The sequence below is a fragment of the Heptranchias perlo genome, chromosome 10, assembly GCF_035084215.1.
Source record: "Heptranchias perlo isolate sHepPer1 chromosome 10, sHepPer1.hap1, whole genome shotgun sequence".
Classification (NCBI taxonomy): domain Eukaryota; kingdom Metazoa; phylum Chordata; class Chondrichthyes; order Hexanchiformes; family Hexanchidae; genus Heptranchias; species Heptranchias perlo.
The window spans coordinates 18,403,930-18,421,754 of NC_090334.1; the positions used below are offsets into that span (position 1 = coordinate 18,403,930).

Below are 17,825 nucleotides of genomic sequence, written 5' to 3' on the forward strand. Positions count from 1 at the left end.
ATCAAAAAAAAAGGACGCTGAGCTAAAGAAGGAGATATTAGCAGGAGTCAAATACGTAGGATTTAAGTGGGGTCTTAAAGAAAGAGAGGGAGATGGAGAGGCAGAGAGTTAAGCGAGGGAATTCTAGAGCATAGGGTCTACATGGCTGAAGGACATCAATGGTGAGGTGAAGGGAGGGTGGATGCACAAGAGGTTAGAGTCAGAAGAGCCAAGAGTTTAGGGGGGGGGTAGGGAGGTCGTAGGGCTGGAGGAGGTTACAGAAATAGGGAGAAGTGAGGCCATGAAAGGATTTAAACACGAGGATGAGAATTTTAAATTGGTGGCGTTGGGGTGCTGAGAGCAAACGTAGGTCAGTGAGGACAGGAGTGATGGGTGAGTGGGGCTCGGTGCGGGATAGGAGTCAGGCAGCAAAGTTTTGAATGAGCTAAAGTTTAAGGTGGGTTCAGGATGGAAAGTGAGCCAGGAGAGTATTAGAATAGTTGAATCTAGAGGTGATGGATGTATAGATGAGGGTGTTACCAGAAGATGGCCTGTGGTAAAGGGAGGAGGCAGGCGATGTTACAGAGGTGGAAGTGGAAGTAGGTGAACTTTGTGACAGAGAGGATATGGGGTTGGAAGTTCTGTTTGGGGTCAAATAGGACACGGAGGTTGCAAACAGTTTGTCTGCCTGAGATAGTGGCTAGGAAGGGGGGTGGAGTTGGTGGCAAGGGTAAAGAGTTTGTGGCGGGGCGTTGCCAGATATGATGGTTTTGGACATAACATCGTTTAGCTGGAGGAACTTGCGGTTCATTCATGGATGCCAGCCAAACAGTCTGAGAACACAGAGGCAGTGGAGGGGTCGTGATAGGTGATGAAGAGGTACAGCTGGGTGTCGTCGGCGTACATGTGGAAGCTGACCCCATGTCTGCAGATGATATCGCCAAGGGGTAGCACATAGATGAGGAAGAGGAGGGGGCCCAAAATAAAATCCTTGGGGACTCCGGAGGTAATGGTGCGGTGGGCAGGAAGTGAATCCATTGCTGGAGATATTCTGGATAGATAAGATTCGATCCAAGAAAGGGTTGTTCCACCAAGCTGGTCAACAAAACAGAGGCATTGGAGGAGGATGGTGTGGTCGGCCATGATAAAGGCTGGAGAGAGGTCGAGGAGGTTAATGAGGGATAATGCACAACAGTGAGTCACAGAGATTGTCATGGGTCAAAATCCTGGAACTCCCTACCTAACAGCACTGTGGGAGAACCTTCACCACACGGACTGCAGCGGTTCAAGAAGGTGGCTCACCACCACCTTCTCAAGGGCAATTAGGGATGGGCAATAAATGCTAGCCTCGCCAGCGACGCCCACATCCCATGAACGAATAAAAATAAAATTGTGAATTGGTTTAGGACCGTTTTGGACTGGACTGATAAACTGATTGGAGAGATTCAAACAGAGTTGCGGGAGTGATAGTCTCGAATTTGGGAAACAACACATTCAAAGACCTGAGAGGAAAGTGAGGTTGGAGTTGAGGTTGGTAGTTTGCAAGGACAGAGGAATCAAGGATAGTTTTTTTGAGGAGGGGTGTGTGACGGTAGTTTTGAAAGGGAGGGGGAAAGTGCCTGAGGGGAAGCTACCATTTTCAATGTCAGCTAGCATGGGGGCCAGGAAAGGAATTTGGCTGATTAGCAGTTTAGTGGGAATGGGGTCAAGGGAGCAACACGTGGGTTGCATGGACGTGATGAGCTCAGAGGGGGTTTGGGGGAGATGGGTGAGAAACTAAGAGAGAGATGGGGGAAATCAGTGCTGGAGCGGGAGGAGGCTTGAAGGGAGGTTTGGCTTGGCGGGCAAAGAGAAGGGGGGAAGCAGCAGAGGCAACTGAATGGGCAGTCTCAATCTCGGTGACAAAGAAGCCCATCAACTCTTGGTTTTAGAGGCAAGTGTGGCAGGGGCAGGAGAGAGAGGTTTAAGGAGATAGTCGGTTACCTTTGATCTCCAGGATAGTACCAGAGCAGTGGGTGATTTTGGCAGAGGAGAGTGAGACCTGTTAGAGCTTGATGCGATTTAGCCAGATCTGGTGACAGATGGCTAAACTAGTTGTGCACTAGAGGCACAGGCATCCTTTGGGATCTACTCCAAATGGTTCTTATTCATGTGTGGGACTTAGCAGTACCAGGAAGCTTACCTTGCTCTTCTCTGTACCCCATAACCACATGCTTCTACCAATGTTTGAGTCGCAAGTGTACCCTGGCTGTTTTCTTCCTCCTTCCTTAGTAGGACCAGTTGTACTACCTCCAGTGCCATCTCAGCTGGGATCAGCTAACCGAACACAAGCAAGGTTTTGAACCTGGGATATTCCTGATCAGCATGGCTCTTGATAAACTCACTGAGCCAAGGGGACGAAGCCTTTGATTCCCTATGTGTGAGTAACTAGTTATCAATAGCATGTAAGCAGGGTTGGATCAGAGAGGTGAGTTGAATATATGAGGTACAGTACAGTTTGAGCCCTTCCTGCTGGGTTTGAATTGGCCGAGGGTAACTATCAACAGACATTGAAACGGAAAGGAGATATCGAAAAGCAAGGCTTGATTTTAATTTCATGCACTTATTTATTCTTTGCCATACATAGTGCTGGCCCTATTAAGCAAGATTTAGAATGTTGCTTTTCTGCAGTTAAAGTTATTTATGGCGTGTAGCCTTGGCTTAAACTCCACAGACAATTATATGAGTAACCAGAAGTCCTTAATTTAGCATCTGCAGTGCAAATGTTTAACTTCGAACAATGACTGTATTCCGAAACCCATCGATTATTCAATATTTTCCACTTCGGATTCAGTGCAATGTATGGTGCTGACTCAACCTCAGCAATATATATTTGCTCATGGCAAATTCAGAGATAATCATAGCAGGATGATGGAGTCCAAAATACATAGCAGTTACCTCAATGTTGTGTAAAATTGGTCAAAATGATCAAACATAACATATTTCCTTTGCACTTAAAAGAATTGATTTGAACTATTTCAATCTATTGCTGCTAGGTAAGTTTATTTACCCAGGGAAAGTATAATCTACTGAAGTGTCCCATTATCCTAAAGCTTAGAAAGGAAGATAACTGCACAATCGCTGTCTCAGTTACTCCTTGTTACCCTGCTTTATACCTAGAGGCAGCAAAGGAGCAGACATCTTGTGCAGTACTTGCTTCCCAGTGACATCATGAAGGAATAATGCTGCTGCCAATCTTCTCTCCCTATTCATGATGTCATAATGGTGTCATAACAAGGGGAGTTCTGTACAAATTGTCCCACAGAATCATAGAATCATAGAATGGTTAGAGCACGAAAGAAGACCATTCGGCCCATCGAGTCCGCGCCGGCTCTATGCAAGAGCAATCCAGCTAGTCCCACTCCCCGCCCTTTCCCCGTCACCCTGCAATTTTTTTCCTTTCAAGTATTTATCCAGTTCCCTTTTGAAGGCCATGATTGAATCTGCCTCCACCACTCCCTCAGGCAGTGCATGCCAGATCCTAACCACTCGCTTTTTAAAAAACAATCTTTCCTCATGTCACCTTTGGTTCTTTTGCCAATCACCTTAAATCTATGTCCTCTGGTTCTTGACCTTTCCGCCAATGGGAACAGTTTCTCTCTATCTACTCTGTCTAGACCCTTCATGATTTTGAATACCTCTATCAAATCTCCTCTCAACCGTCTCTGTTCCAAGGAGAATAACCCAGTCTATCCACGTAACTAAAGTCCCTCTTCCCTGGAATCATTCTAGTAAATCTCTTCTGTACCCTCTCTAAGGCCTTCACGTCTTTCCTGAACTGGACATAATACTCCAGTTGTGGCCGAACCAGTGTTTTATAAAGGTTCATCTTGACCTCCATACTTTTGTACTCTATGCCTCTACTTATAAAACCCAGGATCCCATATGCTTTTTTAAACCGCTTTCTCAACCTGCCCTGCCACCTTCAACGATTTGTGCACATATACCTCCAGATCTCTCTGTTCCTGTACCTCTTTTAGAGTTGTGCCCTCTAGTTTATATTGCCTCTCCCCATTCTTCCTACTGAAATGTATCACTTCGCATTTTTCTGCATTAAATTTCATCTGCCACGTGTCCGCCCATGCCACCAGCCTGTCTATATCCTTTTGAAGTCTATCACTACTCTTCCAAGTTTTGTGTCATCTGCAAATTTTGAAAATGTGCCCTGTATACCCAAGTCCAAGTCATTAATATATATCAAGAAAAGCAGTGGTCCCAGTACTGACCCCTGGAGAACACCACTGTACACCTCCCTCCAGTCCGAAAAACAACCGTTCACCACTACTCTCTGTTTCCTGTCACTTAGCCAATTCTGTATCCATATTGCTACTGCCCCCTTTATTCCATAGGCCGCAATCTTGATGATAAGCCTACCGTATGGCACTTTATCAAACGCATTTTGAAAGTCCATATATACTACATCAAATGCATTGCCTTTATCTATCCTCTCTGTTACCTAATCAAAAAACTCTATCAGGTTAGTTAAACACGATTTGCCTTTAACAAATCCGTGCTGGCTTTCCCTAATCAATCCACCCTCGTCCAAGTGACTGTTAATTCTGTCCTGGATTATCGTTTCTAAAAGTTTCCCCACCACTGGGGGTAAACTGACGAGCCAATAGTTGCTGGGTTTATCCTTACACCCTATTTTGAACAAGGGTGTAACATTTGCAATTCTCCAGTCCTCTGGCATCACCCCTGTATCTACGGATGTTTGGAAGATTATGGCCAGTACCTCTGCAATTTCCACCCTTACCTCCCTCAGCAACCTAGGATGCATCCCACCTGGACTGGGTGATTTATCTACTTTAAGTACAGCCAGCCTTTCTAGTACTTCATTCTTTATCAATTTTTAGCCCATCCAGAATTTCAACTATATCTTCATTTACTGAGACTCTGGCAGCATCATCTTCCTTGGTAAAGACAGATGCAAAGTACTCATTTAGTACCTCAGCCATCCCCTCTGCCTCCATGAGTAGATCTCCTTTATGGTCCCTAATCGGCCCCACCCCCTCCTCGTACTACTCGTTTACTGTCTACATGCCTGTAGAAGACTTTTGGATTCCCTTTTATGTTGGCTGCCAGTCTATTCTCATACTCTGACTTTGCCCCTCTTATTTCCTTTTTCACTTCCCCTCTGAACTTTCTATATTCTGCCTGGTTCTCACTTGTGTTATCAACCTGACATCTGTCATAAGCCCCTTTTTTCCGTTTCATCTTACTCACTATTTATTTTGACATCCAGGGAGCTCTGGCTTTAGTTGCCCTACGTTTCTGCTTCGTGGAAATGTGCCCAGACTGTACCCGAACCATCTCCTCCTTAAAGGCCGCCCACTGTTCAATTACAGTTTTGCCTGCCAATCTTTGATTCCAATTTACCCAGGCCAGATCTGTTCTCATCCCATTGAAATTAGCCCTCCTCCAATTGTGTATTTTTACCTTAGAGTGGTCCGTGTCCTTTTCCATAGCTATTCTAAACCTTATGATACTATGATCGCTGCTCCCTGAATGCTCTCCCACTGTCACTTGCTCCACTTGGTCCATCTCATTCCCTAGAACCAAGTCCAGCAATGCCTCCTTCCTCATTGGGCCGGAAATGTACTGGTCAAGAAAGTTATCCTGAACACATTTCAAAAATTCCTCCCCCTCTGTGCCCCTTATCTTATTATTGTTATCTCAGTCTACATTAGTTCCCAATTATCACTACTCTATGGCTTTTGCATCACTCTGTAATTTCCCTGCAAATCTGCTCCTCTATATCCTTCCCAATAGTTGGTGGCCTATTGAATACCCCCAGCAGTGTAATGGCACCACTTTTATTTCTTAACTCTAACCAAATAGATTGTGTCCTTGACCCCCCCAGGACATCCTCTCTCTCCAGTACTGCAATATTCTCCTAAATCAAAATTGACACCCCCCTCCTTTCTTCCCTTCCCTATTTTTCCTGAACACCTTGTATCCAGGAATAGTTAGTACCCAATCCTTCCCTCTTTTGAGCCAGGTCCCCTCCCAGTTTCCCTCTCACCACCTGTTCCAAAACTCAAACCATGTAACACGAAGTGACCGAAAGACACCTAGAAGTGGGGGATAAACCTTGGTATCGATCTAACTTAGCACAAACTGGCGATTGGACCAGGTATTTACCTAACTCAGCACAGACTGGGGATTGGACCAGGTGTCTAACTAACCCAGCACAGACTGGGGATTGGACCAGGTATCTAACTAACCCAGCACAGACTGGGGATTGGACCAGGTATCTAACTAACCCAGCACAGACTAGGGATTGGACCAGGTATCTAACTAACCCAGCACAGACTGGGGATTGGACCAGGTATCGAACTAATCCAGCACAGACTGGGGATTGGACCAGGTATCTAACTAACCCAGCACAGACTGGGGATTGGACCTGGTATCTAACTAACCCAGCACAGACTGGGGATTGGACCAGGTATCTAACTAACCCAGAACAGACTAGGGATTGGACCAGGTATCGAACTAACCCAGCACAGACTGGGGATTGGACCAGGTATCTAACTAACCCAGAACAGACTAGGGATTGGACCAGGTATCTAACTAACCCAGCACAGACTGGGGATTGGACCAGGTATCTAACTAACCCAGCACAGACTGGGGATTGGACCAGGTATCCAACTAACCCAGCACAGACTGGGGATTGGACCAGGTATCTAACTAACCCAGCACAGACTGGGGTTTGGACCAGGTATCTAACTAACTCAGCACAGACTGGGGATTGGACCAGGTATCTAACTAACCCAGCACAGACTGGGGATTGGACCAGGTATCTAACTAACCCAGAACAGACTAGGGATTGGACCAGGTATCTAACTAACCCAGCACAGACTGGGGATTGGACCAGGTGTCTAACTAACCCAGCACAGACTGGGGATTGGACCAGGTATCTAACTAACCCAGCACAGACTGGGGATTGGACCAGGTATCTAACTAACCCAGCACAGACTGGGGATTGGACCAGGTATCTAACTAACCCAGCACAGACTGGGGTTTGGACCAGGTATCTAACTAACTCAGCACAGACTGGGGATTGGACCAGGTATCTAACTAACCCAGCACAGACTGGGGATTGGACCAGGTATCTAACTAACCCAGAACAGACTAGGGATTGGACCAGGTATCTAACTAACCCAGCACAGACTGGGGATTGGACCAGGTGTCTAACTAACCCAGCACAGACTGGGGATTGGACCAGGTATCTAACTAACCCAGCACAGACTGGGGATTGGACCAGGTATCTAACTAACCCAGCACAGACTGGGGATTGGACCAGGTATCTAACTAACTCAGCACAGACTGGGGATTGGACCAGGTATCTAACTAACCCAGCACAGACTGGAGATTGGACCAGGTATCTAGCTAACCCAGCACAGACTGGGGATTGGACCAGGTATCTAACTAACCCAGCACAGACTGGGGATTGGACGAGGTGTCTAACTAACCCAGCACAGACTGGGGATTGGACCAGGAATCTAACTAACCCAGCACAGACTGGGGATTGGACCAGGTATCTAACTAACCCAGCACAGACTGGGGATTGGACCAGGTATCTAACTAACCCAGCACAGACTGGGGATTGGACCTGGTATCTAACTAACCCAGCACAGACTGGGGATTGGACCAGGTATCTAACTAACCCAGAACAGACTAGGGATTGGACCAGGTATCTAACTAACCCAGCACAGACTGGGGATTGGACCAGGTATCTAACTAACCCAGCACAGACTGGGGATTGGACCAGGTATCCAACTAACCCAGCACAGACTGGGGATTGGACCAGGTATCTAACTAACCCAGCACAGACTGGGGTTTGGACCAGGTATCTAACTAACTCAGCACAGACTGGGGATTGGACCAGGTATCTAACTAACCCAGCACAGACTGGGGATTGGACCAGGTATCTAACTAACTCAGCACAGACTGGGGATTGGACCAGGTATCTAACTAACCCAGCACAGACTGGAGATTGGACCAGGTATCTAACTAACTCAGTACAGACTAGGGATTGGACCTGGTCTCTAACTAACCCAGCACAGAGTGGAGATTGGACCAGGTATTTACCTAACTCAGCACAGACTGGGGATTGGACCAGGTGTCTAACTAACTCAGCACAAACTGGGGATTGGACCAGGTGTCTAACTAACCCAGCACAGACTGGGGATTGGACCAGGTATCTAGCTAACCCAGCACAGACTGGGGATTGGACCAGGTGTCTAACTAACCCAGCACAGACTGGGGATTGGACCTGGTATCTAACTAACCCAGCACAGACTGGGGATTGGACCAGGTATCTAGCTAACTCAGTACAGACTAGGGATTGGACCTGGTATCTAACTAACCCAGCACAGACTGGGGATTGGAACTGGTATCTAAGTAACCCAGCACAGACTGGGGATTGGACCAGGTATCTAACTAACCCAGCACAGACTGGGGATTGGACCTGGTATCTAGCTAACTCAGTACAGACTGGGGATTGGACCTGGTATCTAACTAACCCAGCACAGACTGGGGATTGGACCTGGTATCTAACTAACCCAGCACAGACTGGGGATTGGACCAGGTGTCTAACTAACCCAGCACAGACTGGGGATTGGACCAGGTATCTAACTAACCCAGCACAGACTTGGGATTGGACCAGGTAACTAACTAACCCAGCACAGACTGGGGATTGGACCAGGTATCTAACTAACCCAGCACAGACTGGGGATTGAAGCAGGTATCTAACTAACCCAGCACAGACTGGGGATTGGACCAGGTATCTAACTAACCCAGCACAGACTGGGGATTGGACCTGGTATCTAACTAACTCAAACATGGCATCTTCCTGATATACCTCCTTTAAAAACATTATGTCATCAACCTCTATGAAACAAAGTAAAAAATTGTACAAAGTGTGTCTGTAACTAGAACTGGGGGAATACAAGTTTCAGCTAACCTGTTGTACATTTACTCTGGTAAGTTTTTCTGTTATTTATTCCAGTGTGCTATCACTCACGAATAAAATGGAGGAACAAACTGATCTGGCCCGGTATATAGTATAATGTTGGTATTATCCCTCATATTGCTGCACAGTCTGTCATATTGGAAGGCAACATGCTGTGATTGGCAGCAGTGGAATAACAGAGTTAATAGTACAGGACTGAGGTAAAAGGATCCCAGTGGGAGAGGTACGGATGATAATATTGAAACATTGCCCTTGTTACACTGTCAGTGTGGTGGAACAGCGCTAGTGGTAAAAGGGGAGAATGGGTCTATTAGCAAAGATCCCTAAAACAATAATCATCAGTAATATTAATTTCACGAACTCTCTGTTAGATTACGTTGGCTTCGAATTTCCTAACCCTTTGCCCCGGCCCTGGATAAGCTCAGTACTCTCTTCCTGCTCTGGTTAATCTGTGACCCGGGAGCACTCTTGATGCAGGTGATGCATGGTGGGGCCTAGTGCCAGAAAACAGATGGGAAATTGAGTGCAGCTGCAGGCACGAGCGGCCATCAGTCTCAAGCCTTCTGGCTGCTGCTGGAGAGCAACAGCAGGAAGGCCCCAAGATCTGGTTGAAATAGTTGTCGAGCCCTTTCCAACGTACCTGTTTCAATTATCTTCAGCTTGCTGCTGGAACCACCTCCCCAGACCATGTGATCTGAGGAGAGCTCTGATGCAACTCATCACCAGCTTCCTGGAGCATCCCTGAATCTGGGCTGCCCCCCCCTCTCCCTGCCCCCCCCCAACCCCGCTATTAACTATTGCATGATGAAATAAAGTTGCGAACCCCGTCTCCTGCCTCACTACCGTAACAATTCTGGGCCTGCGCCTATTGCGGGCACGGGCCTGACTCCACCCTCTCAGTGACCGCCACGGAAATCCTTGGACAACTTTGGGGGGGGGGGGTGGGGCAGGAAACCAGCCCATTTTCCCTGACCTTTGCCCCTGGGAACAGGTCAGGGAAAACTGGTCCCAATGTGTCCTACAGCACCAAAGGTAATAACCACAACCTTGCTTGATCCATTTGGAAATGAGAATGTTTCAGTTTACTAAGTAATGTACAAGGAGATGTACCATTAGATAATATAACTCCATTCAGAGGCAACCCTCCTCCAGCGACAGGCAAAGTCATGCAGGTAGTGTGTTCAGAGCTTCCTGCCCTTGTGTAATATTACATTTTTAAATTAGAGTTTCATATTAAATGCTAGGGCACATATTTTCCTCTCTTTTTGGAAGAAAAGTGTTAATAACCCTGTGTTTTTTGTAGATTTTATGACTGTCAATCAAAATGGTGGCTATGTTTACCTGTGCATTTGTCTGTATGTACCTTAAATGTGCACCCTCCCCCATCTTTGTACAGAATAAAGTGGAAGATCTCTCACCTGTTGGCTCTCGGTTCCTTGCTTCCTTCAGGTAATGTAAAGCTTTGTCGTAATCCCCAAGGTGGTAGTAAGCCACACCAGAGCGATACAGGGCTTTGAAATTATCTCCTTCCTTTTTCAGGACTTTGAGACAATATTCCTTTACTCGTTCATAATTCACTAGTTCCGCTTGTAGCAAGCAAGCTTTTGAGAAAAATGAAGAAAAAAAAACAAGGGATTAGTTGTTATAGTTTTAAAACATACTGGAGCGCATTGACACAAAAATAAATCTCCAATGAGAAGTTGTGCATAACATGGGTTTTTTTGGCGCACTTGGGATTGTTTGGTCATGGGTTGGGGAGGTACGAAGAGACATTCTACCAATGGCAAAATTGAACAAACAACCGTCTGAGGTCATCCTCGTCATCCTGTGTAATTTATATATTTTTCTCAGAGAGTTTCATTGCAGTCCGCAGTCCTCTCAGCTTATTCACAGATGTCCTGCGCTAAACAAGAGGTTGGTGTGGTATGTGAGACTGCATGTCTGGTGGTGGATTTCTACAATTGTTCTCCCAATCAGTTAGGCTTGCCCAGCCTGATGTCATGTATTAACTGGGTGAATAAAGAAAAAAAATAAGCAGCTTCTATCTCACATTACAATGGTGACGACACTTCAAAAGTACTTCATTGGCTATAAAACAATTTGGGACGTCCTAAGGTTGTGAAAGGTGCTATATAAATGCAAGTCTTTTTTCCTTCTTTATTTCTATCTGTATAACTGGGTGCAGTCTCTCACACTGCTCTAAAAACAGTACTGATGTCAAACTGGCCCAGGTGCCAGTATAACAGCACTATTAATGTCTCTCTAAGAATCAACAACAAAGACAAACTATTTAAAAAAACATTTCTGTCAGAATTTTTTTCTGAGTCCCCGTCCTCTCGGGTGGTTTCTGTGCCGTTAGTCCCATCTTGGGGATTGAGAAAGTGAGTCAACGATTCTTCTGTCATTTCAGACACTAACTTCCTCCAGTTGCTTCTGACAGGGTTGGGAGGTGAGGGGGGAAAAAATCAGCCTTTCCCAGAAGTTAAACATTCTTTTCCTGTTTTGAAGATGCTTTTGTGAAATATTCAGTAAGATTGGCAATTCCTGTCACCCATACCAATTGTTGTAGCGGCCATTTTACTAAATTCCCTTTGTCTGTTATCTCAGAGGACAAGTTACCATGACAACAACACCCTTTTAAGAAAAAGCACTTTGCAGCAGACCCTTCAAAGCTTTCACTGTCAATGTAATATCATCATTGAATGAAGGGAGGGTTTAGGAGATTTTTTAAAAATTCAGAATGTTGTTCGAACATGGAATGCCATACCAGAAATAATGGAAGCAGAATCCATAATGCTAACTAAAAGGGTAGTAGATTAATATTTTAGAAAGAAAAATATAAAAGCATATGGGAAAAGGATAGGGGAGTGGGACTATGGGGTTAGCTCTTTCAGAGAGCTGGCAGATGGGCAGGACACCTCCTGCTATGCTAAATTCTGATTCTAAATGTGAGAGAGGGATGAATGATCTTGGTCTAAGGGACACCTGCACTCACAACCATCGCACCATTCTGCACAGAGTGTGACTATCAGGCCCAGCAGCTAAAACATAGTCATTTTCCTCATCAGAAGACATATTCAGCACAGAGGCTATGGACTTTTCCAGCACTGATCTAATCCATGGATAAATTTAATCCCCAAATTGGATTGTTCACTCACCTGTTACCCCAGGAGCTCCAGACAGCAGCAGCTCAGTCACCCCTTTAAACCCCACACTAGTACTGCCAGCAGTAGAGTATAAGCCCAACCTGTCCCACTTGTTTTATAGAATCATACAGCACAGAAGGAGGCCACACGGCCCATCGTGCCTGTGCTGGCTCTTTGAAAGAGCTCTCCAATTAGTACCACCCTCCCGCTCTTACCCCATAGCCCTGCAAATTTTTCCTATTCAAGTATATATCCAAGTCCCTTTTGAAAGTTGCTATTGAATCTGCTTCCACCACTCTTTCAGGCAGTGCATTCCAGTTCATAACAACTTGCTGAGTAGAATCATAGAAATTTATGGCACAGAAGGAGGTCATTCGGTAAAAAACTTCTTTTCATCTCCCCTCTGGTTCTTTTGACAATTATCTTAAATCTGTGTCCTCTGGTTACCCACTCACCTGCCAATGGAAACAGTTTCTCCTTATTTACACTATCAAAATCCCTCACCTCTATTTAGAACACCTCTATTAAATCTCCTCTTAACCTTCTCTGCTCTAAGGAGAACAATCCCAGCTTCTCTAGTCTCTCCACATAACTGAAGTCCCTCATCACATATTGCCTCTCTTCATTCTTTTTTCCAAAATGCATCACTTCACATTTCTCTGTATCTGTTTCTGTTGCTCTTATCTAATGGTGGATCTGCCCCTAACCTCAGTGCAGAGAATGATGTCTAATGGTATTCTTTAAATAGCTTTGGCAGTTTACTGAGTTTACTGACAGTTTAGGACTGAAGCTAGCAGATTTGACCTGGGCAGACAGCTTGTGAGTCTCAAGCCTGCCAGTATGCCACTGGGTTCTCCTGGCTGAGAGAGGAGAGCTTAATTTAAGGTAATTACATTCTATTTGTCTTACTATTGCTGTCTTTTTTCCGCTGATTCCCTCATTCCTTTTCACGTTACTAGGGATACATTTTATCCATGAACCCGAAGACAGAACTTAACAAGGCTGACCACTGCCAGACAAAACCACCTGGGAAATCAAATAACAGCTGGCCACTCGGACAGCTCACTACCTATTGGACAGTTCACTACCTACAGGACAGCTCACTACCTATCGGACAGCTCACTACCTACAGGACAGCTCACTACCTATCGGACAGCTCACTACCCATCGGACAGCTCACTACCCATCGGACAGCTCACTACCCATCGGACAGCTCACTACCCATCGGACAGTTCACTACCCATCGGACAGCTCACTACCTATCGGACAGCTCACTACCTATCGGACAGCTCACTACCCATCGGACAGCTCACTACCTACAGGACAGCTCACTACCCATCGGACAGCTCACTACCCATCGGACAGCTCACTACCCATCGGACAGCTCACTACCCATCGGACAGCTCACTACCTACAGGACAGCTCACTACCTATCGGACAGCTCACTACCTATAGGACAGCTCACTACCCATCGGACAGCTCACTACCCATCGGACAGCTCACTACCCATCGGACAGCTCACTACCTACAGGACAGCTCACTACCTATCGGACAGCTCACTACCTATAGGACAGCTCACTACCCATCGGACAGCTCACTACCTATAGGACAGCTCACTACCTATAGGACAGCTCACTACCTATAGGACAGCTCACTACCCATCAGACAGCTCACTACCTATCGGACAGCTCACTACCTACAGGACAGCTCACTACCTATCAGACAGCTCATTACCTAACGGTCAGCTCACTACCTATCGGACAGCTCACTACCTATCGGACAGCTCACTACCTATCGGTCAGCTCACTACCTATCGGACAGCTCACTACCTACAGGACAGCTCACTACCTATAGGACAGTTCACTACCAATCAGACAGCTCACTACCTATCGGTCAGCTCACTACCTATTGGACAGTTCACTACCTACAGGACAGCTCACTACCAATAGGACAGCTCACTACCCATCGGACAGCTCACTACCTATAGGACAGCTCACTACCCATCGGACAGCTCACTACCTATAGGACAGCTCACTACCCATCAGACAGCTCACTACCTATCGGACAGCTCACTACCTATCGGTCAGCTCACTACCTATCAGTCAGCTCACTACCTATTGGACAGTTCACTACCAATCAGACAGCTCACTACCTACAGGACAGCTCACTACCTACAGGACAGCTCACTACCTACAGGACAGCTCACTACCCATCGGACAGCTCACTACCTACAGGACAGCTCACTACCTATCGGACAGCTCACTACCTACAGGACAGCTCACTACCTATCGGACAGCTCACTACCCATCGGACAGCTCACTACCTACAGGACAGCTCACTACCTATCGGTCAGCTCACTACCCATCGGACAGCTCACTACCTATCGGACAGCTCACTACCTACAGGACAGCTCACTACCTATCGGACAGCTCACTACCCATCGGACAGCTCACTACCTATCGGACAGCTCACTACCTACAGGACAGCTCACTACCTATCGGACAGCTCACTACCCATCGGACAGCTCACTACCTACAGGACAGCTCACTACCTATCGGTCAGCTCACTACCCATCGGACAGCTCACTACCCATCGGACAGCTCACTACCTACCGGACAGCTCACTACCTACAGGACAGCTCACTACCTATCGGTCAGCTCACTACCTATCGGACAGCTCACTACCTATCGGACAGCTCATTACCTATCGGTCAGCTCACTACTTATCAGGTCAGCTCTCTACCCATCGGTCAGCTCACTACCCATCGGTCAGCTCACTATCTATCGGTCAGCTCATTACCTAACGGTCAGCTCACTACCTATCGGTCAGCTCACTATCTATCGGTCAGCTCACTACCTATCGGTCAGCTCACTATCTATCGGACAGCTCATTACCTAACGGTCAGCTCACTACCTATCGGTCAGCTCACTATCTATCGGACAGCTCATTACCTAACGGTCAGCTCACTACCTATCGGTCAGCTCACTATCTATCGGACAGCTCATTACCTAACGGTCAGCTCACTACCTATCGGACAGCTCACTACCTATCGGACAGCTCACTACCTATCACAGCTATTACAACAGCAAATAAAGTGGGTCCCAGTGATTTGCAGGGGTCAGTCAGCTCCAAAAAGTTCCTTTAATAATAGCGTGGCAGAAACAGTTTTTTTTTAAATGTTAGCTAATGTGGCAGAATGACACTAAATACTGCATTAAAGTGAGCGTACATGCCTCCAAATTTGATCCTGCTGGTTGCCAGAAGCACAGAAACACTTGATAAAATTTTGTACTGAGGTAGCGATGGTCAAAGCACAGATTCTTCATAGTCCAATGCATGCTTCAACAGTCAGGTGTTGATTAACTGTATTTGAACTCTTGTACAGAAGGGACAGAGTTGCAGGCAACAGTTTGGGAAGGAGTTCCACAGAGAGGAGATGTGGTTTGAGCGGCTTCACTGCCACACACTGTGCAGACTTTTTTTGATTGAATGTTGGAGTGCAGCTGTAGCATCTCCTGTACTCCTGGCATGACATTTTAGTGAAGTGTGCTGGTGGGTGTGTGAGGTTTTCATACTGAATCCATTTGAACTGTGGGATTGCCCTCAAAGTACAACCATAGAGTCTAACCGTCCAAACTCGAGTTGTGCATTTTGAACTATATTATCATGAGGGTGAGATGCTGTTGATTACAGGTCTGTCACGAATGGTGTGAGCAATCTGAGTTGATAAATTAAAAATATACTGGCTCATGTGATTTCCCCACCGCCCATAGTGTTTTGGTTTTTATTTATTCGTTCATGGGATGTGGGCGTCGCTGGCGAGGCCGGCATTTATTGCCCATCCCTAATTGCCCTTGAGAAGGTGGTGGTGAGCCGCCTTCTTGAACCGCTGCAGTCCGTGTGGTGACGGTTCTCCCACAGTGCTGTTAGGAAGGGAGTTCCAGGATTTTGACCCAGTGACGATGAAGGAACGGCGATATATTTCCAAGTCGGGATGGTGTGTGACTTGGAGGGGAACGTGCAGGTGGTGTTGTTCCCATGTACCTGCTCCTCTTGTCCTTCTAGGTGGTAGAGGCCGCGGGTTTGGGTACCCATAAATAAGCCTAGTCGCACCACTGCAAGGACACCTAAATTAAGTTGAAGCAACTCCTTGAACAATGTGGACTCTGGCATGATGTGGAGATGCCGGTGATGGACTGGGGTGGACAAATGTAAGGAGTCTTACAACACCAGGTTATAGTCCAACAGCTTTATTTGAAATCACAAGCTTTTGGAGGCTTCCACCTGACGAAATTTGACACCGAGCCACATTAGGACAGGTGGACAAAAACTTGATCAAAGAGGTAAGTTTTAAGGAGCGTCTTTAAAGGAAGAGAGAGAAATAGAGAGGCAGAGGCTTAGGGAGGGAATTCCAGAGCCTAGCGCCTAGGCAGCTGAAGGGACGGCCAATCTACTGATCTGCAAAGCATTGAATTGTACTGGGTTCAGAAGCAAGACATGGGTTTATTCTGTAACTTTCTAAACCAGACTTACTCCAACAATGGGCAGACTGAGGCTTTGAAAAGCACTGAAGTTGATGAGACTTGAGCTTCTTTGAGGAGTGCTACTCTTTCACCAACATTTCAAGCCATCTCTACCACTTGTTTGCTCCAGTGCAGCTTAGATGTGATTACCAAATCAGAGTGCTGTGCATTTGTTATACTATACAGCTTGGTGCCCTTACAAAGCAGAGGTGAATGCACAACATCATGATCAATCCTTCTTGTTGGGGTTATTGGTGAAGATAACAAACAATTTCTCTGCCCACTGTCTATCCCTGTCCATACCTGCCTAGTGATTGTCTATCAAATAGAGAGTTAAACAGTCAGCAGAGAATGGTGTCATTAGCAAAGAGGACAATATTTTTCTGTTTCGGTGACTGATGAGGATGAGAAACAAAATAGGGTCAAGCATGCTTTTCATCCAAAATGGTGCCATTTCCCTCTGAGATAGACACACACACAGGGTCTCAAATTAAACACTACAATAAAATAACTGTGAAGTAGATCAGTTTCCAACTGAACACTGTTCATTTTGAGGGAGCATCAAAAAAGTGGCAAAGAGCAAACTTGTTAAATACTGACAAAAATATTAACAGGCATTAGATTTAACAGCAACACTGGGTTGTGTCATCTCCCTTCCCCAAATGACCCACAGTGTCATCTCTCTTCCCCAAATGACCCACAGTGTCATCTCCCTTCCCCAAATGACCCACGGTGTCATCTCCTTTCCCCAAATGACCCACAGTGTCATCTCCCTTCCCCAAATGACCCCCAGTGTCATCTCCTTTCCCCAAATGACCCACAGTGTCATCTCCCTTCCCCAAATGACCCACAGTGTCATCTCTCTTCCCCAAATGACCCACAGTGTCATCTCCTTTCCCCAAATGACCCACAGTGTCATCTCCTTTCCCCAAATGACCCACAGTGTCATCTCCTTTCCCCAAATGACCCACAGTGTCATCTCCTTTCCCCAAATGACCCACAGTGTCATCTCCTTTCCCCAAATGACCCACGGTGTCATCTCTCTTCCCCAAATGACCCACAGTGTCATCTCCTTTCCCCAAATGACCCACAGTGTCATCTCTCTTCCCCAAATGACCCACAGTGTCATCTCTCTTCCCCAAATGACCCACAGTGTCATCT

At 46.3% G+C, this 17,825-nt stretch overlaps 1 protein-coding gene across 1 annotated transcript in view; it reads right to left on the minus strand.

The window, feature by feature from the left end:
• Nucleotides 1-17,825, minus strand: part of LOC137326307 (tetratricopeptide repeat protein 9A) — an 82,176-nt gene that overhangs the window by 16,333 nt on the left and 48,018 nt on the right. Inside the window, exon 2 of the mRNA XM_067991273.1 lies at nt 10,414-10,596. Coding sequence (XP_067847374.1) covers nt 10,414-10,596 — 183 coding nt within the window. The remainder of the gene's footprint in view (nt 1-10,413; nt 10,597-17,825) is intronic.